Consider the following 26,813-nt stretch of genomic DNA (forward strand, 5'->3'; position numbering starts at 1 on the left):
CAGAAGAGTGCAGCCACAGAACATAGTCTGACAGGCAGACCACACAGAAGGTGGAGTCAGCTCAGTTTTTATCTCTGCCCCTCACCCTAATGGACAGGTTTGGGTTTACAATCTCCCCATTGGCTAGCTATTGTCTGGGATAACAAGGTTTTCTGAAACAGCGACATTTTTACAGCTCAGTGAGAAAGTGAATTCTCAAGGTCCCCTGATGATAGGGGACTGCAGCTGACATTTTATTCATCAAGCAGTTTAAGATTAGGATACCTGGTGATAACAGGAATTTATCCAGTTAAGAAAAAGAGCCTTGTCTGACTCAGAGAACTTTGCAAGGTCAAGCAATGTTTCACAAAGCATGTAGGCAGCAACTGGGGAGGTTAGCTGGCATCCACACAATGATAGTTAAACATTAATTCGTTTGACAGAAAATACCTACCTTTAGTTGATTCTCACACTATAAACATCACTTTATTGCCCAATGTCATTAACAAATAAATTAACATAAACATGAAAGACCATTTTACACCTTCCAGATTATATAAAATTAAACATCTAATGATATTAAATTTTGGTAGAGATGCCAAGCAAGGGAATTCTCACTTACTTCTGATGTGAGCGTAGATGGGAATAAACAGTTTGAAAGAGTTAGGGTGTTTTCTAGTGAAATTGAAGATGTACACATCCTGCATTCCAGCAATTCTGCTCCTAGGTATATACTCTAAAGTGGTGCTTTTCAAATTACTGGATCCAACCAATTGTAAGTTGCAAAATTAATTTTTTGAAAAGTAAAATCATGACACATATTAAATAGTTTATCTCCTCAATTAGTGAGTGATCCAGTAGGATGCTTACAGGAATATTGTATGAATTTGCTAAGAGGGGTAAAAGGTTTAGCATCACTAAAATATAACGTTTTGGTATATCTTTTCACAGTGGAAAAAAGTTATTTAAATATTATCAGTTTTCTTGAATAACAGCTTAGTCAATAGAACGTCAGAGGTTCTAATTGGATGGACTCCAGTTACTCTTCAGCTCTCTGCCAAGTCCTCAATAGTATTTCTGCAATAGGTCCCTTTTGCAGTTTTTTTGGTAGTGAAATGGAAAATAAGTAGAAATTGCGGGTAGTGTAATGGAAATTTTGTTTTAGATTTGCACATCTATACATAGGTATGTAGGATCGGATTTGATGTAAATGTGTTTGTTTACTATGGGCTGGGGTCAGTGTGACACATTGGGAAGTTGCAGAATGAAAAGAACTGGACATTTTGAATTCTACCTTCCCTCCATTTAGGCTGGGGTCATTCAAACAGAGACTCAGAAAATGACCAGAGCTCGGTACAGAGGAACGGCGCTGGCGCGGTTTCTTTTTCTTTCTAGTGCTGGGAACCCTGCCAGCCGCGGGCCCCGGCAGGCAGGAGTGCAGGTTTGCAGCTGGGCCTCTGGCTTCGAGCACAGCCCCGCCCGCGGAAGAACCCGCGCACGCGCAGAGACGAGCGTCACCGGCCTCCCCCCCCCCCCCCGCCCACCTACGACCCTGGCTCCGCCCCGCTCATCACCCGCCGGCTTCCCCGCCCTTTCAGCGCCTGGGCGCGTCACGATTGCGCGCGCGCGCGTAGGTAGAGCTGGCAGCTGCGGGAAGGGAAGTGGCTGGTAAGAAGGGACCGCGTCCCGGGTACGTCTGTGACAGGGTTGGGGACTTCGTCGGCTCTACCCGGCTGTCGGGACCCGGGAGAAGCTGAGTGAGAGAGCTCTGGAACCAGCCTCTCCTCGCCTTTCCTCCTGCAGCTTCAGGCGTAGCTCGGACAGTCCAAGTGTTTTCGCGGTGTCTGGACCGCTGCGGCCTCTCCCCGCCCGGAGTAGGGAAACTGCAGGCCATGTCCCTCGCCGCTGTGCTTTCCCCTCGGTTGTCTGAGATCCTTTCCTGCCGTGCCCATAGCGTCGAATGGATTTTTCGCCTTTAGTGTCGCAACAGCCTAGGGATAGCTGCATGTCCAGCCCCCAACTCAATCACAAAGAGTCGTAGCGTTTTAGGGCTCCACGGGAGTTCTGAAACCCTTTGCTGAAGGAACTTTCGCGACAGTGAGTTCAGGGCTACCAAACATAGGGCCTCTGGTCCCTTCAGTTGTCTCCATCGTTTCCTTATGATCTGCTCTTCAATGAAAGTTTGGGTCTCTTTGAGGTATTATCCCTTAACCTCCCTATGCAATCTCAACATTGTGGTCTTTTCATTTGGAAATATGGTCACCCACATTCCGCCTTTTGGAATGAAGTACTACACCGGCAGGGGGATGGCATCAGCAGTTATTGAGGAGCCTGGTAACACACTATGAGGAGCCTGGTAACACACTAGGATTTCTGCTCTACTAGAGTGGCTATTTAGCGAACTCTTTCTTGTGTCAGGAGACAGCATTTTAGCTCTGTGGCTGTGCTTGATGCCTTGAAGTCGGAGACAGATGACGTACCCCAGATTTAAACCACTGGAGTCCAAAATGTGCCGACAGGGAGAAATCTAAAGCAGAAAAAAGCCTGACAACCATGTCATGTTTAATAATATATGCAGGTCGAATTTCCATATAGAGGCAGTACAGCTTATGGTTATATGCCAGTTATATCTAAGATGTTGACATTATGTAGATGCTGATGTGAAGTTTTAGCAGCTACCTTGGAATCTCTCAAAACTTGTAAATTATTCCTGGATAGTCATGATTATCAGCTTAGTTATTTTAACGGGTAAATTTGACTGAATGCTACAAACTTTAACCATTTTTTTTCTAATGTCAGCCCACATAATTTCTGTCAGTCTTATTACCAATTCTTCTTGAAGCCTAACTTATAAAACCTTAGTCATCTTAGATTTCCCTTGTGTTTTATATCCATATCTCTTATATTGCAGGATCTCATAGTTTCTTTCTTTCTTTCTTTTTTTTTTTTTTTTTGGCTCTGCGGTTTGAACTCAGGGCCTTGAGCCCTTCCACTAGCCTTTTTTTTTTTTTTTTTTTTTTTTTGTGATGGGTTTTTTTCGAGATAGGGTCTTGTGAACTATTTGCCTGGGTTGGCTTCAAACTGACCCTGATCTCTGCCTCTTGAGTAGCTAGGATTACAGGCGTGAGCCACTGGCACCCGGCTCATGGTTTCTTTATTCAAAATTAACTTGGATTTAGCCCTTCAACTCTCACCGCTGAAACTGTAAGGCTATTTAATAGGACTTACTTACCTCCTACCTCATGCCTCTGAAGAACCAGTCATGAAATATGACTATTGACATATTTATTCTTGTCAAACTTATGAAGACTTATGTCGAAATTTCTATGATTAGGTTCAAGGCCTCTTGTCTTTCTTTAATCTGGCCTAATAATTACTATATAATATGATATGGTGAGAAAAACTCTAGACTTAGAGTAAGAAGACCTGGACTCAGATACTGAGACTATTGATCTAATACTGTATCCCTTGAGGAATCTTTGAGCTTTAGTTTTCTTCTTTGTCATCTTGGATAGGATTATCTTCTTCTCACCTCTTAGTTATTATGGAAATTACAACTGGCATAGTATGTAACAAAGCAACAGTTAAAAAAACCAACCTAAGTTGTAATTATCTCTCATTGTACTCATTCATTACACAAACATTTGAAAAGCTGATATATGTTAGTGTCTAGTGCTGTAGCTATGATAGTCCTTGCCATTAAGGGACTGAATTTCAAGAACTTTAGTGTGTGTGTGTTGTGTGTGTGTTTGTGTGTGTGTTTAGGATGGCAGGGTGTGTGACAATGTAGAGTGCTATACAGGCTGTAAAACAGGTAAGCTTAGGGTAATCACCAAACCCAGAGGAGAAAAGAACAGGAAAGGGTTGCCTGAGAAAGTTATATTTGAACAGGGTCTTGGATTACAACAAAGACCCACAAGGGTTTTGTGTGCTAAGGGAAATATACAAATTAAAGGATTTTAAGCAGACATTTGAACTAATTACATTTAAGTTTTGAAAGTTTATTCTGGCTATGATGTCTGCTTCCTAATTGCAGTGTACAACAACTTATTTCTGCCTTTGTGCCTAATTTTCTCCAACCAGTGTAATATAGTACGCTAATACTATTTATCCTTTAGTATCCAATTTGGCAAAGCATTCTTAGATATTTTGCCCCCCCCACTACTTATTCCCTTCTCTGAAACAGTATTAAAAATAGTACCACACAGTTTAGTTCTTATTTGTTTCATGTGTATTTTATGCCCCTAAGTAAATTTTAAGTATTGGGAGTATTTCCTATATGTGTGAATAGAAAACATGTTAAACTGAAAGATATGTTGTTTGAGCTCTTTGTATTTTGTTTTTCAGGGTAGGAGCAGATAATGGGCTACAGTTCTTTTAATTAATCTGTGATCATGGCTAATGAGAGCTGTCTCAAGGCTGGTGATAGTCCATTTTCATCAGATAAACATGCTCAATTCATCTTGACCCAGATCAATAAAATGAGAAATGGACAGCATTTCTGTGATGTGCAATTGCAAGTTGGGAAGGAAACTTTTAATGTTCATCGGCTGGTTTTGGCTGCCAGTAGTCCATACTTTGCAGCTTTGTTCACTGGAGGAATGAAAGAGTCCTCAAAAGATGTCGTACAGATTCTAGGAGTTGAATCTGGAACCTTTCAGCTACTTCTAGATTTCATTTACACAGGTATGTTACTTGAGCCTGTTGTTGTGAGTGAAGAATGATATAATCATTTACACAGTGTGGTGTATTATGGTGGGAACAGAAATGGATCTAACTTAAATTTAAATATAATTACCTTATATTAAATAAGGTAATATTTAAATTATCTTATGGAAGGTAATTTAGCAACATGTTGTCATGAGTCTTTAAAAAGTTTCTACTTTTTTTTTTTTGATATGGAGTCTCCTGGGCTTAAGTGATCCTATTGCCTTGACATCCTGAGTAGCTGGGACTATAGGCAGGTGCCACTCTGACCAGTAAAAAGTTCCTTTCTTTTGACAGTACTCCTGTTCTGTAGAAATTAACTAATTAATTAATTAACTGTCCTAAGAAATTAACTAATGATGCAAGAAAATATTTATGAAACATTGTTTTATTGTAATATTATTTGTAATTGTGTATAATTGGGTACAATCTAATTATCCCTCAGAAAGTTATGATGCATGTATCCATAATGGAATATTTCTTAGATATTCCATATATATATATGTATATATATATATGTATGTTTATAATATATTAAATGAAAAAATCAGAATGTTAATATGACCTCAATTTTGTAAAAATCATTTGTGTGTATTTGTGCATGAGAAAGAGACCAAAATGTTGATAATGTTTATTATTAGGTGATGAAATACGTAAAATTCTTATTTTACCTTTTGTCCCCCAAAATGTTTATAATTAGCATGCATGATTTTAGTCAAAACTTTTATGTATATATATATAATATATACACATAACATATATATATATACATAATATATATATGTACATAAGCCTATTGGCTTATGTACAAATTAACATTGAGGAGTTCTTTGATTTCACTATTCCAAATGACTTGTGTGAGCTAATTAAACTACTTCATGAATCCTTCCTGCTTCATTTACTTGAAAAATATAAATTGACAGATTAATCCACGGGATTAGTGTTGAACTATATCAAAGAGAAGAAATGTCACAAGTTCTCTATTCTACCTCTGTTGTCTGACAACAGCAAGAGATTTAGTGAAAGAGAACATTGATGACATCACCACGGTATTGCTGGTGGTTAGCACTTCCATCAAAGAAATAAAAGACAGTAAAACTCAGAGAAATAAAACTACTGAGCATTCTGGGTAAAATAACATTAGAGAATTGGCAAGGCAAAATTAGTATCAGTTAAAAACAGCATTTGATTGCTAGAAATAGATATAAAAGAGCCTAACAAGATAAGAATTAAGTTTTCTACAAAAATGAATAAATAGTAGGCATTCCAAGGCTCGTTTGGTGACTTTATAAGGTTATTAGTGTCCCAATATTCTTCCAGTATTTTGTTCCATCATCTATAGCTTGTAGCTTGTACTCTCATGATCATTGAGCTCCAACCAGTGGAAGGAGGAAAGGAGAAAGACAAAAGGGGCTGGTGGAGTGGTTCAAGTGGTAGACCACCTGCCTAGCAAGTGTGAGGCCCTGAGTTCAAACCCTAGTGCTGCAAAAGAAAAAAAGAAAGAAAGACAAAAGAGCCTGCCATGGGAGACTGTCTTTTTTTTTAAGCTTCTCTGGTAGCCCAATGACTGCTACCTGTATCTGGTAGAATATACTCAGTTAAAAGTTTACTCCTGCCAGGCGCCAGTGGCTCACGCCTGTAATCTTAGTTACTCAGGAGGCAGAGATAAGGGGGATTGCAGTTCGAAGCCAGCCTAGGAAATAGTTTGTGAGACCCTATCTCGAAAATACCTAACACAAAAAGGGCTGGTGGAGTGGCTCAAGGTATAGGCAGGCTCTGAGTTCAAGCTTCAGTGCTACAAAAAAAAAAAAAAAAAAGCTCACTTCTATCTGCAAGGGAGGGTAAAAAATGTAATTTTCAGCAGGGCACAGTTGACACCAACAACAATCTCAAGGTTCTATTTAAGGATGAAATGAAAATGAATATTGAGTGTTTATTGGACAGGGAAATCTGTAGTCTTTAACACAGTTCTTATAAAACATGTTCTTTGGTGGGTGCCAGTGTCTTACGCCTATAATCTTAGCTACTCAGGAGGCAGCAATCAGGAGGATGGAAGTTCAAAGCCAACCCTGGGCAAATAGTTTGCGAGGCCCTATCTCAAAAAAACCCATCACACAAAAAAATGGGCTGGTGGAGTGGCTCAAGGTGTAGCCCCCAGTTCAAACCCCAGTACCAGAAACAACAGCAACAATAAAAAAATAAATGTTCACTCATTTCATTGTAATAACATTTCCTTTTATTGGAATGTGGGGTTTGTCTCTCCTTTGGACTTATTTATTGACCATTCATAATTCTAATCTGTCTTAACATGTATTTTTCACCTTAGATTTTTATGTACTTCACTTGAGATCAAATGATCTTGGTTTGAGCTTTAGCTCTGTCACTAATTAATCATGTGATACTAGACATTTCATGTAACTATAGTCAATCAATCATCCATTCTTTCAACAAATACCTACTAATTTTTTTTTTAGCTCCACACTAGGGATAAGACAGTAAATAAGAACTAAGAACGGGACATGACTGAATCCCAGCATTGAGGAGGAAGGATTGTGAGGGGTTTTGTTTGTTTGTTTCTCCCTTTTAGAATCATGAGTTTGAGGCCAGCCCGGGCTATAGCTACACTCTGTCTCAAAAAAAGATAAAGATAAAGAAAAGAAAAAGACCAACATAGTCTCTGCCTTCACAGAGCTTTATGCGTAATGCAGATTAGATGCTTATAGAAATGAGTTTGTGAGAGACTCATTTTCCATATTTATAAAGCGGGACTGTAGCACTTTATAGTTGATGTGAAGGTTAAATGAGATGAATTTTAGTAAATGTGAAGGTGCCTTTTTTTTTTTCTGAGTGGCACTGGGGTCTGAGCTCAGGACCTTGCCCTTGCTAGGCAGGCACTTTATTATGTGAGCCACACCCCAGCCCATGAAAGTGCTTTGTAAACTATAGTTCTATTAGGTTAGAGCATTCTTTTATTATTCTCAAGCAACTCTCAGTATTATCTATCTAAGAGCAATCAGTCATTCAGCCGTCTTATATCACAGCCTATGATCTGATTGTATACAAATTTGTAGTGAATTTCCACTTCATTCCAGTAAATCTAATCTCAGTTTTCTCTTCAGCCACTACCATACACCACCTTGTTGTATTATATTTCTTATCCTTTTGGAAAACCTCCAGTTTGCATCATTACGTAAATTTTCCTTCTGGAAAGAGAGCAGTGTATATAGTTTGAATATTTAATAGCTTCTCCTATGTTATAGACTCTTGGTTATACTTCATATTAAAAACTAACATTGGAGCTGGATGCGGTGGCTCATGCCTATAATTCTAGCTATTTGGGAGACTAAGATTGGGAGAATAGTAATTCCAGGCCAGTCAGGACAAACAGATCATGAAACCCCATCTCCAAAAAATAACCAGATCAAAATGGACTGGAGGCACAGCTCAAGTGATAGAGTGCCTGCTTTGTAAGCATGACATCCTGACTTCAAAACTCCAGTTCTACCAAAAAAAAATAAACAAACAAACAAAACCTAATATTATTGGGCTAAGGGTAAGGCTCAAGTGATTGAGTTCCTGCCTAGCAAGTGGAAGGGGCCCTATATTCAAATGCCAGTACTGACAAAAAATTAACAACAAAAACTAACATTACTTTTTTTAGGGGTGGTACTGGGATATGAACTCAGGGCCTCATGCTTGCTAGGCTGGTGTTCTACTGCTTGAACCATTCCCCCATCCCTGTATGGCACTTTATAATAATTGAAGATAGGGACCTAGTTTTACTCTCTCTAGTACTTTGGAAATGTTTGTTCATGCATATAGCCTTACGTTAAAAATATGGACTTTTATCTAGGTGTGATGGTGCATGCTTATAATCCCAACATTTAGGAGGCAGAGGCAGGAAGATCATGTCTGAGGTCAAAAAACAAACAAACAATAACAAAAAACAAGGACTCTGATGTCAATCCAACCCTGGCAATTTGCTTAGTTGTATAACCCATGGAAGAGTTACAAATTTTGTGATTTTGTTTCCTTAGAAACAATGCTGATATCTACTATGTGGGATTATAGTGAGGTTTAAATGAGTGTATAACATAATTCTGTTTCTGGTTCATTGTAATTGTTCCATAAATGTTTAGTATCTTTTAAGCTTTATGCTCTTTTTTTGGCAGCACTGGGTTTTGAACTCAGAGCCTCATGCTTGCTAGGCAGGTGCCCTTACCACCTGAGCCATTCCACCAGTAGTTTTGTGCTCTTTCCACAAATACTTTGTTTCTTTTATACTTAGCTTCTATCTACTCTGCAAACATTAATCCATTAGTGAAATCATATCAATCGTTTTTGAGCATGTTAAGTTAAATGTTTGTTTTTATTTTACTGGCTATTTTGTTTCCCCACTTCTGTAGGTATAGTGAACATAGCTGTGAACAATGTTCAAGAGTTGATTGTTGCAGCGGATATGCTACAGTTGACTGAAGTTGTTAATCTTTGTTGTGAATTTCTGAAAGGACAAATTGATCCACTGAACTGCATTGGGATCTTTCAGTTCTCTGAGCAGATTGCCTGCCATGATCTTTTGGAATTCACAGAAAACTATATTCATGTTCATTTCTTGGAGGTTCACAGTGGGGAAGAGTTCTTGGCACTTACAAAAGACCAGCTGATCAAAATTTTACGAAGTGAAGAGCTTAGCATTGAGGATGAATACCAGGTCTTCTTGGCTGCAATGCAGTGGATTCTGAAAGATCTGGGAAAGAGAAGGAAACATGTGGTGGAAGTGCTAGACCCAATTCGGTTCCCCTTATTACCTCCTCAGAGGCTTTTAAAGTACATAGAAGGTAACTTTTTTTTTTTTCCGTATATCAAATTAGTTGATTATCAAGTAGCTTTTTGTCTGAGATGGGGCAGTTTTCATTTTCTGATTGAACAGTAGTTATTGAATGATTCTATAATGTACAGTTTTGGTGGGTAGAAAGCATTATTAAAATAATTACATCTCTTATTAGTCAAATCCTTATATATCTTTCTTGAAACTAATTAATAAAATAATAGTATTATAGATAAAATTACTGACAGAGCTAATACTGCTCTGCTGTTGATAGTATTAATTATTTCAGTATCATATTTCCTCTTGCCATTTCGAAATACTCAGCAAAGCCTAACATTAGAGGAAAATGCATACACTAAAAACAAAAACAAAATTCAATAAATGCTGTAAGTCTTATCACTATAAATTGAATTTCATATCAGTATGATATCATAGCTTCTGAGTAGACTTTGAATCATCTTTAGATTGTAAACTTTTTTTTTTTTTTTTGGTGGGACTGCGGTTTGAACTCAGGGCTTCATGCTTGCAAAACAAGTGCTTTATCACTTGAGCTATATCTCCAGTCTATTTTGCTGTGGTTATTTTGGAGATGGGATCTCAAGAGCTATTTGCCCAGGCTGGCGCTGAACTGTAATCTTCCCATTCTCAGCCTCCCAAGTAGCTACGATTACAGACTTGAGCCACTGGTGCCCAACTAGATTCTAAACTTTTTTATTTATTATTAGTGGGTTTTTTTGATGCTAGGGATTGAACTCAGGGTGTTATACATGCTATGCAAGCACTGAGCTATACCACAGCCCCAACTCTAAACTTCTTCCTGAAAATATTTTCATCACAGCATAGAGTAGTTTTTATCTTTATATTAGAAAAATAATAATATTTAAATTTCTTTTTAAAAACAACTAAATTTTCAAGATTTGAAGATTTTACTGTTGTCTTTTACTGAAACATTAGGTTGTAATATGATACTACATATTAAATATGTTATTAAACATCAAAGATGTAATTTTATGAAGAAACTATTTTAAATAGTATATTTTAGTTTACTCTCAGCAGTGTTTACAGAATTTTTTAAGGTTTTACTGAGTGACATTTTATATTAATACATGTAGAGTTGATTGTCATTTGCAGTAGCTGTGTTTTGTAAAGTTGCTACGAACACTGAATTAGCAAATACCAAGCAATTATTCCTAGGCGAAATAAATATAAGGTTTTCCTGCAAGTGTCTGGTCACAATATTTTTGTCATATAATCAATACATAGCTTTGTTTTATGTGTGTGTGGTTTTTTGTTTTTTTTTTTGCCTAAAACACCTTATTTAATATATATATGGTTGATTTATGGCATTGAATTCATGGCCAGCAGCACTATTAACTCATTCCTGAATGAATTATCTAATACAAATGCAGTTATCCCTCAGTGTCTGTTGGGGATTGGTTCCAGGCCTCCTGAGGATGTCAAACTCCACAGATGCTCGAGTCCTTTATATAAATGATATTTGAATGTAACTTATGGACATTCCTTCCATATACATTAAATAATTTCTAGATTACTTATAATATCAAATATAATGTAAATAGTGTGTAAATATGTATTTATACTGCATTATTTAGAGAATAATGACAAGAAAAGTTTGTATATGTTGAGTACAGACACTTTTTTGGTAAATATTTTCTACCTACAGTTGATTATATCTGTGGATGTGTTACCCACAGATTTAGAAGGACAGCTGTATTTTGTCTTTGTGGCCCATAGTAACTTTGTTGCGAATACGAACACTATTTTCACTATTTGTACTTGAGCACTTGAATGGTCCCCAACTTGAATGGCTGGGGACCATGTAAAACAACAAAATCAACAAAAAGCAAAAACAAAACGATAACAAAACCCAACAACAACAACAAGAAACCCATGGCACTAAATAGACTGTGAAAAGGATACTTGTTTACAGTTTAAGAGCTGAAATCAGAAGTCAGAATGAGGCCTTCTTCAATCTCACCCATGTAAGGTAATTCAGATTTTTTTTTTTTGCTATTCTGCACATCTATGAATAACTAACTGAAAAGCATCCCAAGTACTAATTCTGGTGTTAAAAATATACTTTAGTGTTAGGCATGGTTGTACATGCCTGTAATCTCAGCACTTAGGAGGCTGAGGCAGGAGGATTATAAATTCAAGGCCAGCTAGGCTACATAGTGAGACTCTGTCTCAAGATAATAAACCAGAACTAAACCAAGCCAAAACAAAAAACCCAAAACAAAACATTTTAGCAAGTAGATATATTCACAAATAAGGAATCCACAAATAATAACCCAGTGTGTTTAAATGCTAAAGCAAGAGAGAGAAATTATTCAAACATATTTTTGTATCAATTATGAGAGAATTTAGGAATTGATAAAGGCATTTATGGATGAGTTGGTTGTTCCCAAATGCCCAAGATATAGAGTACTAAAGGAAAGTTTCTCTGCTAGGAGCAAGACAAGGTTCATTACAATTAAATATGTTTTGCGATAGCCTTTTAGGTTTGTAATTTTCAAGTCTTTGTTGGTTTTTAAGCAGACCCAATAGTTATTACCTAAAGGTATTTTACTGAAGGAAAAACTTAAAAGGAGTCCGATTTTTTCATCTTTAAGCTGGGTACTGGTGGCTCACACCTGTAATTCTAGCTACTCAGGAGGCAGAGATCAGGAGGATTGCAGTTCAAAGCCAGTGGGGCAAATAGTTCATGAGACCCTATCTTGAAAAAACCCATCACAAAAGAAAGGGCTGATGGAGAGGCCCTGAGTTCAAGCCCCAGTACAGCTAAATAAATAAATAAATAAACTTTAATATTTTTCAACTTTGAAACTAATTATATTGGAAAAAATATGGGCAACTTATATAGGAAAATAGGGAAACTACCGAGGGAGCAAACTACGTAACTAAAGTAGTTAAATTGTGTTATGTGAAATGTGTCAGTTTTTCCTTAGTATTTTTTGCATATTTACTGCTAGATAAAATAGTTTAAGCAATTTGATATTATTAGATATATTGTAATATATTTACATTTTGTATTTTAGAGAATGATTTTTACTTCTTTTAGAATGGTACATGCTTATTATAAAACACTAAGGTAATACAGAAGTATAAAAAACAACAGGACTGGGGATGTAGCTCAGCTGTAGAGTGCATAAAAGCAAGGCCCTGAGTTCAATCCCTAGAATAGCAAAAACTAACCAAACAACAACAAATTACCTAAGTCTGCCACTTAGAAATAACCCAGGTTTTTGTTTCTTTGGTGAACTAGGGACTTTATGCTTGCTAGGCATTTTTTGATTTAGTTAGTTTTGGGACAGGGTCTCAGTTTTTGCCTACTACTAGCTTTGGACCACAATCTTCCCACCTATGGCCTCCAGGGTAGCTGAAATGAAAAGTATATACCACCATGCTCAGCTATTGGTTGAGATGGGGTCTCATTAACTTTTTTCCCTGACTGGCCTCCAACATTTTTTCTCCCAGTCTCTGCCTCCTGAGAAGCTGAGATTACAGATGTGAGCCACCATGTTTTGCATCCAGAAATAGTCAGTTTTACTTCAGATTTAGGAAACATCATTTTAGGTATCTCTATACAGGAAGACAGGTAATGGATGGATGGGTGGTTAAATGGGTATTAGAAAAGAATTTTAATAAGAATAATATTCATTCACTGGGAGCCAGTGACTCATGCCTGTAATCCTAGATACTTGGGAGGCCGAGATCAGGAGGATTGTGATTTGAATCCCCACCCCTGCCACATCTGCAAAATAAGCAGAGCAAAATGGACTGGCCATGTGGCTCAAGCAGTACAGTGCTTGCTTGGCAAGCAAGAAGCCCTGAATTCAAACTTTGGCACCACAAAAAATAAAATAAAATAAAAATAATAATCATCCTCTACTTTGTATTTATAATATAATATTATAAAATGTTTTTAAAACGTTAAAAGTTAACAGAAGAAGAATTAATAACTAATTTCAGATTATTGTTTCTTCATCTCAAGAACTATTCTAAAAGATGATGAAAACCATTTGAAGATGAATTCATAGTTTCATTTTGTGTTTTAATTTTTTTGGCAGCACTGGGATTTGAACTCAGGGCCTCATCTTGTTAGGCAGGTACACTACCACTTGAGTCACTCTACCAGCCCTTGTGTTTTAATTTTAAGCAGTATCAACTCTCTGCTAAGAGAAGTGAGGCACTTAGCATTTTTATCTCTCTTTACATCTACTCTCTCTGTTAAGATTTTTAGGTTTTATTTATGTTTTCAATTAGATTCCTTTAGCTCTGTGCTTTGAGCTCAGTATTCAAATGAATTTGATGCTCTTTACCGGTTTTTCCTTTCTTTTTTCTTTATTTTAAAATCTTTGTTCTCTACCAGTTTTTCAACTGTGGTGTTTTTATTAGCAAATTTTTCTTTTTTATTTACTGTTTCAGTTGACTGGGTTTCATCAAGTGCTTTTTTCAAAAAAAAAAAAAAAAGATCATGGCTACTTTTTTGATTTTTTTTGTTTTGTTTTTGATGGGACTGGGGTTTGAACTTGGGTCTTTGTTCTTGCAAAGCAGGAGCTCTACCTCTTGAGCCATGCCTCCAGTCCCTTCAGACTTTGTAAGGCGTAGTGTTTGTTTTATTTTGTTTTGTTATATTTTTGGTTTGGTTGTTTTTAATGACTTATCTTTTCTGGTTAAATGCTTAAGAACTTATCTTAGGACTGGATACATGACTTAGCAGTAGAGAACATGCTTAGCAATGAAAGAATTCTCTTTCATTCTTGATTTGTTTGAAAGTTTGCCATTTTTCATTATATTCTACCATATATCCTTTCCTTTAATTTCTCCTTTTGGAGAAATTTTCCTGCTTGAAATTTCTAAATACTTTAAAGTGTTTTATTTAGTATTCTTTATCCTTTTGTTGGAACTTCATCTTTCATATTTATCATCCTCTAATGCTATATTTTTTTCTTTCTTGTCATAATCGTTTTCTTTTGCCTGTTCTTTAAATTGATAATTTAACTTTCAGTCATAACTATTTTCTCTGGTTTCTGATTTATTAATTCTGCAATACTGATGTTTCAGTTCTCACATTGTTTCCTTGGCAATGCATCATTCTGTCCTTGAGCTTGCCTTTATAGGATTTATATTCTTAAGTAATTCTATTGTGTGAAACACTTGTGGGGAATGTGTTTCTATTTATGGTTCATGTTTCCTTCCAGACTGAATTCTTTGAATTCCTCAATCTCTTTTCTTTTTCCTGGGATGTGCTTTAATATTAGTTTTTAATATCTTGTTAACACTATCTAAGACCTGTTCTGATAATGTTCTGATAATCCTTGACACTTTTTTCTTACTGTAACTACTTTGATTTTCTTGTGTAAGATTGGAGAGCAATATGTTGTTTCTCCCCATTTCTTTTCTAGTCTGAAATATGGGATGGAGGAAAGATAGCATTCTAAGGGTTAATGTCCTTGTTTGGGCTCTGATCTCCCTTTTGAGATCCTGTTACTGATCTTGAATTAAGGCCTACTTAACTAACTAGCTAGGGATGTATTCCAGTAATGTGGACTTTGTCTACCACTGTATTCTGTTAGAAGTTCTGATCTTTTTTTATCTTTACCTATGGTTCTGTAAAGATTTTTCTCCCCTTGTGCTGGGGGGAACCCAGAGCCTTGTGCATGCTAGACAAGTGCTGTACCACTGACCCACGTTGCAGCCCTGATAATTGTGATCTTGCTCCACTTTGCCATCTTTATTTGAAGGTTCTTGTACATGTGTTTTCAATTTGCTGTTATGAAGTATATATATGTGTATATATATATATATATATATATATTATTATTGTTATTCATTTATTCACATGTGCATACATTGTTTGGGTCATTCCCCCCCCCCCACTGAAGTATATTTAAAAAAAATTTTTTTTTTGTTTTGGTATTGGGGGTTGAACTCAGGACCTCACACTTGCTAGATAGGTACTCTACCACTTGAGCCACTCTGCCAACCCTTTTTTATGTTGAGTATTTTCAAAATAGGGTTTCCCAAACTATTTTGCTCAGACTGGCCTCAAACCATGATCCTCCTGATCTCTGCCTCCAGTGTAGCTAGGATTACAGGCACGAGCCATTGGCACCCAGCTTTTAAAACATTTTTTAATAAATTTAAGGAAATTATATTCTTCCATCTCAATGAGAAAAACAATATTCAGTATTATAGGAAACAAACATCATTGTTTGAGGAGTTTTTAACTTACTGATTTCTAAATGTGTCTCATGTTTATAGAAATATGTTTACAGAAATATGCCTTTTCACTAGTATTTAAAAGTTACCTAAAACATTGTCTTTTTAAACATTGCTTCTTAGGTGTATCTGATTTTAATCTTCGTGTTGCACTGCAAACACTTTTGAAGGAGTATTGTGAGGTATGCAAATCTCCCAAAGAGAACAAATTTTGTAGTTTTCTGCATACGTCTAAGGTTCGACCTCGGAAGAAAGCAAGAAAGTACCTATATGCTGTAGGTGAGAACCTTTAAAAAAGTAATAGATGTTGTCTTTATTTTCAGGATCAAAGCTTTTTAAATAGTTTGTTGTTATTACTACACATGTCAGAATAGGCAGGTGTGTCATAGGCATATTTAATTTCACATTCAGGCTACAGATTTATAAATTGCACTTATATACTACACTGGACACATTTAAAAAGAAATAGCTACTCATTTGATATCTGTTATTCTGTGATCTAAATATTTGGTTTCTTAATCCAAAAATTTTCATCAAATGACTGACTAAAGAAATATTTCTCTAAAAGTTAAAATTCTGAATTCAAATAAAAATAAGGAGAATAAATCTCAAAATTTGCAGCTATTCCGAGTGCCTTAAATGCTGATTAGGGATGATAGAACCAGTGTCATTATGTAGCATAAACCGTAAGAATATCTAAGGAACAAATTAAAAGTTCTTTTTATTTTTAATTTAAAAGCATTAAACCTGATCAACATTTAATATCAGAGTAAAAGATTGTATATATATATATATATATATAAAATGTAATTTTTATGTAAGTGCTTATGTATGATATAATTTATAATTACATATAATTAATTTTATGTATAATTTCACATATAAGATATAAATATACACCTTTGGGGTGCATGCTAAAATTTTTTTTTATTCATTTATTCATATGTGCATACATTATTTAGGTCATTTCTCCCTCCTGCCCATGCCTCCACCCTCTCCTCCCCTCCCCCCTCCCTTCCAGGCAGAACCTGTTTTGTGCTTTTCTCCAGTTCCATTGAAGAATAGAAATAAGCAATAATAAGAAAGACAGTATTTTTGCTGGTTGAGATAAGTACAACTATACAGAGAGATTCCTAGCATTGCTTTCATGTACAAATATGTTACAACCTAGCTTGATTCATTTCTAACTGATCTTTACACTGGTTCCTGATCCCCTTCTCTTGTTGACCTCTGTCACTTTAGGGTTTCTGTATTAATTCCTCTGGAGTGGGGACATCAAATGCTTTCATGTTTTCGGTTTTCTGTCTAACCCTGTACCTCCTGTATATGTTCTCCCTTTGTCATGTAACCCAAGTCCTACAACATTGCTGTATTTGCCCTAAATCTAAAGACTGCATATGAGGGAGAACATATGATTTTTGGTCTTCTGAGTCTGGCTAACCTCGCTCAGAATGATGTTCTCCAGTTCCATCCATTTACTTGCAAGTGACAAGATTTCATTTTTCTTCATGGCTGAGTAAAATTTCATTGTGTATAAATCCATAACTTGGCTATTGTGAAGTGCTGCAATAAACATGGGTGTGCAGGTGCTTTTGGAATAACCTATGTCGCAGTCCTTTGGGTATATCCCCAGGAGTGGGATTGCTGGATCATATGGCAGGTCTATGTTTAGATTTTTAAGAAGCCTCCACATTTTTTTCCAGAGTGTTTGTACCAGCTTGGATTCCCACCAGCCATGGATCAGGGTTCCTTTTTTACCCACGTCCTCGCCAATACCTGTTGTTAGTGGTGTTGCTAATGATGGCTATTCTAACAGGGGTGAGGTGGAATCTTACTGTGGTTTTGATTTGCATTTCCTTTATGGTTAGAGATGGTGAGCATTTTTTCATGTATTTTTTGGCCATTTGAAATTCTTCTTTTGAGAAAGTTCTATTTAGTTCAGTTGCCCATTTCTTAATTGGTTCATTGATTTTGGGAGTTTAGTTTCTTAAGTTCCCTGTATATTCTGGTTATCAGTCCTTTGTCTGACATATAGCTAGCAAGTATTTTCTCCCACTCTGTGTGGGTGGTCTCTTTAATTTAGAGACCATTTCTTTTGTTGTGCAGAAACCTTTTAATTTTATGAAGTCCCATTTGTCCATTCTTTCTCTTAGTTGCTGGGCTGCTGGGGTTCTACTGAGGAAGTCCTTATCTATACCTATTAGTTCCAGAGTGTTTCCTGCTCCTTTGGGGTCTGATATTAAGATCTTTGATCCATTTTGAGTTGATACTAGTACAGGGTGATAGACATGGATCTAGTTTTAGTTTCTTGCAGATGGATAACCACTTTTCCCAGCAGCATTTGTTGAAGAGGCTGTCTTTTCTCCATTGTATATTTTTGGCTCCTTTGTCAAAAATAAGGTGGGTATAACTATACCCACCTTATTTTATGTAGATTCATATCCAGATAAAATAAAATTCATATCCAGGTCCTCTATTCTGCTTCACTGGTCTTCATGTCTGTTTTTGTGCCAGTACCATGCTGTTTTTATTGCTATTGCTTTGTAATGTAGTTTGAAGTCGGGTATCGTGATACCTCCAGCATTGCTTTTTGCTGAGTATTGCCTTGGCTATTCGCAGTCTTTTGTGTTTCCAAATGAACTTAAGGGTAGATTTTTCAATCTCTGTGATGAAAGTCATTGGGATTTTGATGGGAATTGCATTAAACATGTAGATTGCTTTTGGTAGTATAGTCATTTTTGCTATGTTGATTCTTCCAATCCATGAGCATGGGAAATCTTTTCATCTTCTGTAGTCTTCCTTGATCTCTTTCTTCAGGGGTTTGTAATTCTCCTGGTAGAGGTCATTCCCATCTTTTGTTAAGTTTACTCCTAGGTATTTGATATTTTTTTGAGGCTATTGTAAATGGAATTGTTTCCATGTATTTCTTCTCAGTTTGTTCATTGTTGGTATATAGAAAAGCTAATGATTTTTGTAAGTTGGTTTTATATCCTGCCACCTTGCTATACCTATTTATGGTGTCTAAGAGTTTTTGGGTAGAGTTTTTGTGGGTCTTTAAGGTGTAGGTGACCTTGATGTGCAGTAAAACCAACCAAAACATGTAAAATTATTAAATAATTTATTGACATTAAATAATTTTGCCTAAAAACACATACACACACAAAAAAAAGGTATAGGATCATATCATCTGCAAATAGGGGTATTTTGACAGTTTCTTTACCTATTTGTATTCCTTTTATTTCTTCTTCTTGCCTGATTGCTGTGACTAGAAATTCCAGTACTATGTTGAAAAGGAGTGGGGATAGTGGGCACCCTTGTCTCGTTCCTGATTTTAGGGGAAATGGTTTCAGTTTTTCACTGTTAATTATGATGTTGGCTGTAGGTTTGTCATATATAGTCTTTACAATGTTGAGGTACATTCCTTCTATTCCTAGTTTTCTTAGAGATTTTATCATGAAAAAAAAAGGCTTTTTCTACATCTCAATAGATGATCAAGTGGTTTTTGTCTTTGCTTCTCTTAATGTGCTGTATTACTTTTATAGATTTGTGTATATTGAACCACCCCCGCATCTCTGGGAGAAGCTGACTTGGTCCTGGTGTATGATCTTTCTGATGTGTTGTTGGATTTGGTTTGCCATTATTTTATTGAGGATTTTTGCATCGATATTCATTAAGGAAATTGGCCTATAGTTCTCCTTTTTGGAGGTGTCTGATCTATTTTTTTTTAACTGATGGGATGTGCAGTTAAAACAAGGATTTCGAGCTAGTGGAGTGGCTCAAGTGGTAGAGCACCTGCCTAGCAAGCATGAGGCCCTCAGTTCAAACCCCAGTACTAAGAAAAACAAAAAACAAAAACAAACCCAAGGATTTCAATCCACTACTTTTAACTTAAAAAGACACTAATGGAGGTCATAATAAAATTTCCTAACTAGACAGATAATCATTCTATACCAAGACCAGGTGGTAAAACACTGTGGTTAACTTTTTCATTGCATGTAAGCTATTATTTTTTACAACTTGACACATTTAAGAGTAATGTAGTTTACATATCATTTTTATATATATGTCAGACTCTAAAGGCATTTATTTCTTGGCATAGTAGTTATACTGACTGTTTAGACATAAAGGGCTAGATTTTCCTCATTACTACCATTTCCATATTTAGCAGTAAAGGATTTGATGTGTACGTCTTTTGCTTTCTTCGTTTAGGTGGGTATACACGGTTGCAGGGGGGTCGTTGGAGTGATAGCAGAGCCCTCAGTTGTGTAGAACGTTTTGATACCTTTAGCCAGTACTGGACCACTGTGTCTTCACTTCATCAGGCTCGATGTGGACTGGGAGTAACAGTTCTGGGAGGAATGGTCTACGCTATTGGAGGTAATAATAAAAATATCTTATTCCCCTTAATAATATATTTGGCTATAGTTTTTGTCTGCTGCCTTCTCTCCCCTACCACTAGTTGGCTACATTTTTTTATGTTTTATATATATTGCTAGGCACTATATGATATACATAAATTAGTTGTGCTCAATAAATAAATACGGAATAAATGAAAAGGAGGGAGGGAGGGAGGGAGGGAGGGAGGAAGGAAGGATGACAAAGGATCGAAGTTGTTAAACATTTTACTCCATAGAATCTTGTGATTTATCACAGGACAGAATACTTAAGTTTGGCTTTAATGAATAGTTTATAAAATGTAAGAAACAAACATCTTTTTGAACTTTACCTGTATGTCAAATATGTGTGTCAAACTTATATGTCTAAACCAAAGTCTTTGACTTCCTCACCTTTTATATCTGTTTCTTTCCTAGGGTTTGCCATCTAGAAAATGGTAACCATGATTTACCTGGTGGCTCAGAACAAAACTTTGATCATCCTTGATGTTTTCTTTCTTTCACACTCCACATCCAATTCATCAATATGTTCGCAGATATACATTCCTTGCCATTATAATATCCTACTCTTCTTCCAATATACTTAAGTTTTCCTATTTCTGAACTCTATGTGAATAGATTATATAAATATTCTTCTTCTATTTTGTTCAATATTGTATTTCTGAGATTTATTCATGTAGCCATTGTTGTATAGTTCCCTATTGTATACCATGGAGTATACTAAAAATTTATGTATTCATTCTGTTATTGCAGGGCTAGCTGTTCTAAATCATTAGTACATATTTGGATTATCTCTAGCTTCTGACTATTCATGCTGTTGTCAGAATTCCTTGTATGTGTCAGTAGATGCCCTGTGTGAGAGTTTTTTTAGCCTACATACCTTGGAGTAGAAATCAGTGAAATCAGTAGCTAGGAGTGGGCCATACTATATCCAGATCTTCAGTTGTAATAGAAATGCCAAACTGTTTTCAAAAGCAGCTGCATTATTTTACACTTCATATTTTTTCCAACTCTTGACCCTGCTTGATTTTTAAACTTTGCTTATTAGTAGAGATACAGTGATATCTCATTGTAATTTCAATTTGTTATCTCTTTGATAAGCACTTTTTCATTGTTTTCTGGCCAATTGAATTTTTTCTTTCAGGTATTGACATTTTTTTTTGGCATACTGGGGCTTCCTGCTTGCTAGGCAGTTGCTATATCACTTGAGTCACATCTCCAGCCCTAGGAATTGATTTTTTAGGTTTTTGGCCCATTAAAAAAATTATATTGTTGGTTTTTAGATGTATGGGTGTCACCCCTCCTAGGTTTAATGGTTTGTTGAAAGAATCCATAGAAGAAAAAGGGCTGATAGAGTGGCTCAAGTGATAGAGTCTGCCTCACAAGCGTGAGGGTTCAAACCCTAGTACCTAAAAAAACCCCAAAACTTAACAACAACAAAAAAGACAAACCCATAGAAGTTGACATGTAATTTAGCTAAGGTTTATTACAGTGAAATGATGCAAACAAGCTGGGTGTGCTGGGACATACCTGCAATCCCAGCAAGTGAGAGGTTGAGGCAGGAGGGTGGTGAGTTTGAGGCCAGCCTGGGCTGCATAATGAGTACCAGGCCAACCTGGGTAATATAGTGAAACCCTAATCTCAAAAAGAAAAGAAAAAAAAAAAAGATACAAAAAAACCTACTAAATAAAGTCAGCAAATGAAAAGGCATAGGGGAGGGGAGGAAGTCTGCAGGAAACCAGTTAGAAGCTTCTAAGAATCCTCTCCCAGGAAATATGCAGGAACATGTTTATTTCCTCCCTCAATGAGCTATGACAATATATGGAAAGTGTTGCCTATAAGGGAAGCTTATTAGTGCCCAATATTTTTGTTGTGGGTTGGCTACATAGGCTCCTTCTTCCTAGCATATACCAAAACTTGAGACCCTAAAAAGGAAAGCATGTGTTCAGCTTAGGTACAGTGATCTACTCTTCACATTTGGGAAATTTTTAAAAATTATTTATTTATTTATTTATTTATTTATTTTAAATTTTTTCATGGCACTGGGGTTTGAATTTAGGGCCTACACCTTGAGCAAGTCTAGCAGTATTTTTTTTTTTAACATTTTATTTTTTTTTTTTTATTCATATGTGCATACAAGGCTTGGTTCATTTCTCCCCCCTGCCCCCACCCCCTCCCTTACCACCCACTCCACCCCCCCCCGCTCCCCCCCTCAATACCCAGCAGAAACTATTTTGTCCTTATCTCTAATTTTGTTGTAGAGAGAGTATAAGCAATAATAGGAAGGAACAAGGGGTTTTGCTGGTTGAGATAGGGATAGCTATACAGGGCATTGACTCACATTGATTTCCTGTGCGTGGGTGTTACCTTCTAGGTTAATTCTTTTTGATCTAACCTTTTCTCTAGTTCCTGGTCCCCTTTTCCTATTGGCCTCAGTTGCTTTAAGGTATCTGCTTTAGTTTCTCTGCATTAAGGGCAACAAATGCTAGCTAGTTTTTTAGGTGTCTTACCTATCCTCACCCCTCCCTTGTGTGCTCTCGCTTTTATCATGTAGCAGTATTTTTTTGTGAAGGGTTTTTTTTTGCCTGGGCTGTGGCTTTGAACCATGGTCCTTCTTATCTGTTGCCTCCTGAGTAGCTAGGATTACAGGTGTGCTCGAGCCACTGGTGCCTGTCCATTTGGGAAATTTTTGTATTAGTTTAGGGAACTGTTTGCCAGCCGTATTCACAGATTCTAGCTAAGGTTAACTTTGCAAGCAGCTTTCTAAGGGTAGACAGTTTTGGGCCTGCTATTTTAACTCATGTCTGTTCAGTAGGAATTTTGTTTATATTCAGGATTCTAGGTTCTCATAATGTTATGTGTGCTACAGGCATCTTCCACTCTGCTGCTTTATCTTTCATCCTTTTTATGGTATATTTTGATGCATAGATGTTTTTAATTCTAATGTAGGTAAATCTATTATTTTTTTCCCTTTGGGCTGTTTCTTATATCTTATTTAAGAAATCCTTTCTTACTTCAAAGCCATAATGATATTTATGTTCATTGTTTATATAAAACGTATTGTTTTGCCATTCACATTTATGTCTGTAATATACCTGGAATTAAGTTTTTATGGATATTATGAAGTAGGGAGTCAATTTCATTTTTTCCCCACATGTGTAACCAGTTATCTCAGAATAAAAGACAGTTCTGCCGTAACTCTGTCATATATCATATGATTCAGTTCCTAGATTTCTTTTCTTTTCCATTAGTTCCTCTGTCCCTATCTTAACTCTGGCTCTATTATAAGTCTTCATATATGATAGGGCTATTTCTCTCTCACTATTCTTTTCTGCTAGTGCTTGGCCATTCTTGATTTTTTTTTGTACTTCTGTATTAATTTTAGAGTCAGTTGATTAAGTCTGTTAAAAAAACAGGATTTTTTTGTGGGGGAGGATTTGGGATTACATTAAATCTACATATCAGTTTAGAGATAATTTTTACTGACTCCTTTAGTTTATGAGTATGATACATCTCTTCATTTGTTTAGATATTCTTTAATTTTAAATTTTTGTCTAAATTCATAAATTTTACTCATTAAAGCCCTGGACAATCTTTGATTAAACTTACTTTTTTATTTTTGTGGTATACAGAATTGAGCCTAGGGCTTCATGGATGCTATAGATGTACTCTGTCTGTTAGCTACACCTTTAGCCCCTAGAATACTTTTTTTTTTGAGATAGGGTCTTATTATATAGCACAGGCTGGTGATCCTTTCTTCTCAGCTCCCTCCTGAGTGCTAAGATTATAAGCATGCATCACCATGCCAACTTCAGACTTACTTTTAAGTATAGTGTATTTTAAAATTCAATGTAAGTCATATGTTTTTAAACTTTGATTTTCTGTTTGTTGCTACATAAAGATTATGATTACAGTAAAACTCACATTGTACCAGGGTCAGCTACCCAAACTAATACTGAAAAAATGCAGAATTAAAAAATGCAAATTGTATCCTCCAAAATTACCTTTTTTTTTTTTTTTTTTTGGGTGGCAGAATTATAAACAGATAACAAGAAAACTGTGCTTTTGTTCTGTAAATAGCCTTTAATAAATGACAATGCTGAAGATTTAAACTAAGGGGTTGCTAGGCTAAGGCTTTTAATGAATATTTTTAAATCAAAATAAAGGTTGAATTTCTGAAAACAGGGAATGCTATTGATTATTATATTATGGTTCTAGTCTATTAGCATCACTAAGCCTTCTAATGTGTTTTTCTTTTATTTAAGGTGAAAAGGATTCAATGATTTTTGACTGTACTGAATGCTATGATCCAGTTACTAAACAATGGACAACTGTAGCTTCAATGAATCACCCCCGCTGTGGCTTGGGCGTGTGTGTGTGTTATGGGGCTATCTATGCTTTGGGTAATTATGCTGTTTGATTTAAGGGTAACTGATATTATTTGAATTCTTAGGTTCTAATTACTTTAAAGATATTCCTTCCATCCCATAAGAAATATCTCTTTTTAGCTCTATAAATTCTTATTCTAAAAATTGTATTACTTGGAAAATATTGTCAAGTATGAGGGGGTGGTTTTTTGTTTGTTTTGTTTTTTGTGGTGCTAGAGAGTGAACCCAGGGCTGTGTACATACTAGACAAGCACTCTTATCACCAAACCATACCCCCAACAGCCCTTTATCTTGATTTTACAGGACTTTTTCTCTGTTATCATTCTCTAACCTTTCATTTCTTTGTGAAATTTTTAAAGGAGATAGAGATAAAATATAGAGACATGTCCAGGGAAGCACTTTTATTTAATTAAATCTCATTATTTTTAATTAACTATATAAATTTCTACCACTCTGTAAAGTAGCCTGATTATATCTAATATAAGAAAGCATATAATAAAAAATTAAAGACACCAGGAGTCTTTTCTTCCATTTCCTGCATGGGGATCAAGAGATGTTCCTCTGTTTTTCCCCCCACTTCTCCCTACTTTATCCTGTTATAATAAAATAAATCCTTGCTGAAATGTCTAAAAAAAAATTAAAGACACCAAAAGGAAGTTCTGCATTATATTAGTTTTATTATTACAGGTTTAGTGAATGATTTTGAGCAAGTTATTCTAATTCTTTGATTATCTCTATAACGAATATTACAGTCAGAGTTGTTCCCAGGGAAAATTATAAGTCAATATAGCTTTCACCTTTCCTATTTTCTCTTTGTCATTCCTTCTTCAATTCACTGTATGGAATTCAGTGTCCTCCTCTACCCACCACTCTCAAAACCTATTCTGGAGCCGGGTACCATTGGCTCATACCTGTAATCCTTGCTACTCAGGAGGCAGAGATCAGGAGGATCTTGGTTCAAGGCCAGCCCAGGCAAATAGTTTGAGAGACCCTACCTCATGTGTTAGAATGCCTGCCTAGCCTTAACAAGTATGAGGCCCTGAGTTCAAACCCCAAAACTGGGGGAAAAAAAAAAAGAAAGAAACTATTCTAGAAAAGATATGAGTTACCTTAGTGTGAATTTTATCACTTCCATGCATATTTATATTTTGCAATTATACCTCAAATTGTAGAAAAGAACTTTTTTTTGTGTGAGACACGGTCTCACTAAGTAGCTCAAACTGGCCTGGAACTTGCTATATAGGCCAGGCTAGCCTGAACTTGAGATCTTCCTGCCCCAGTGTCCCATATGCTGGGATTATAGATGTGTTCCACCATGCCCAGTTGCAAAAAACATTTTCAGGAATTGGAGAATGTTAAGAAAATGCTACTGGTGATGAAAGGCCTTTTTTGAAGTTCCTAAAATGACAGTAAATGGGTAGTATACTCTGATTAGTCTGAGAATTGGCCTTGATTAGTATAACCACTCTGAATATACAGAAGTCATTTTTTATAATATTTTGGGGATTGAAGGCATAACTCAAGTGGTAGAGTATCTGCCTAGCAAGGGTGAGGTCATAAGTTTAATTCCCAGACCACACAAAAAAAGTTTCACAAAATGTTTCCTATGCTGTATGTTGAACTTTTTTTTTGTTTCATTTTACTCTAGACAGAGTTAAAAAACATGAGTTTTACTCATAGTCATATTCTAACTTTTCATTTCATCTTAGACATGTAATACTCATCCATAATATGAAATAGTTAGGTTAGATGTTTTCTAAGGTCTTTGCCATAAATAAAATTACTTTATCCCAGAAAAAATATTTTTCTGTTTGATTACAGGTGGATGGATTGGAGCTGAGATAGGGAATACCATCGAACGATTTGATCCTGATGAAAATAAATGGGAAATAGTTGGCAATATGGCTGTGCCACGCTACTACTTTGGGTGCTGTGAAATGCAAGGTAATAATCACTTTTATAAAATATTTTTTTCTCTTAGATCCCCAGCATTGCAAAAAAATTTTCCCTTCTCTGCCTCTATACACACACATACATACACACACACACTTAATTAAAACTGAGTTTGTGGCTTTATTCTCAACAGTGTATTTTAGGTCTGTTAGTATTGAATGGTTGACACTAGCAGTTATAGAAGTTCTGCCTTTTGCCTCTCTTTTTTTTGTTTTGCAGTACTAGGGTTTGAACTCAGGGCCTCATGCTTGTTAGGCAGGCACTCTGTCACTTGAGCCACTCCGCCTACCTTGTTTTGTGTTGGGTATTTTTGATAGG

General features: G+C 36.1%; 1 protein-coding gene across 8 annotated transcripts in view; it reads left to right on the forward strand.

Annotated features, from left to right (window-relative positions):
- The first annotated feature begins 1,547 nt into the window (after positions 1–1,547).
- Ipp (intracisternal A particle-promoted polypeptide) overlaps positions 1,548–26,813 on the forward strand; it is a 35,638-nt gene continuing 10,372 nt past the window's right edge. For 5 of the 8 annotated variants that reach the window (XM_074080266.1, XM_074080271.1, XM_074080270.1 and 2 more), the window contains exons 1-7: positions 1,548–1,669; positions 4,327–4,665; positions 9,093–9,524; positions 15,884–16,039; positions 19,970–20,137; positions 24,420–24,557; positions 26,364–26,486. In XM_074080266.1, coding sequence (XP_073936367.1) covers positions 4,374–4,665; positions 9,093–9,524; positions 15,884–16,039; positions 19,970–20,137; positions 24,420–24,557; positions 26,364–26,486 — 1,309 coding nt within the window. In that variant the 5' untranslated portion in view covers positions 1,548–1,669; positions 4,327–4,373. Of the gene's footprint in view, positions 1,670–4,326; positions 4,666–9,092; positions 9,525–11,198; positions 11,523–15,883; positions 16,040–19,969; positions 20,138–24,419; positions 24,558–26,363; positions 26,487–26,813 lie in introns of those variants that run through there. The other 3 variants (XM_074080267.1, XM_020157614.2, XR_012449927.1) reach the window with 3 other exon arrangements.

This window comes from Castor canadensis, chromosome 7 (assembly GCF_047511655.1).
Source record: "Castor canadensis chromosome 7, mCasCan1.hap1v2, whole genome shotgun sequence".
Taxonomy (NCBI): Eukaryota; Metazoa; Chordata; class Mammalia; order Rodentia; family Castoridae; genus Castor; species Castor canadensis.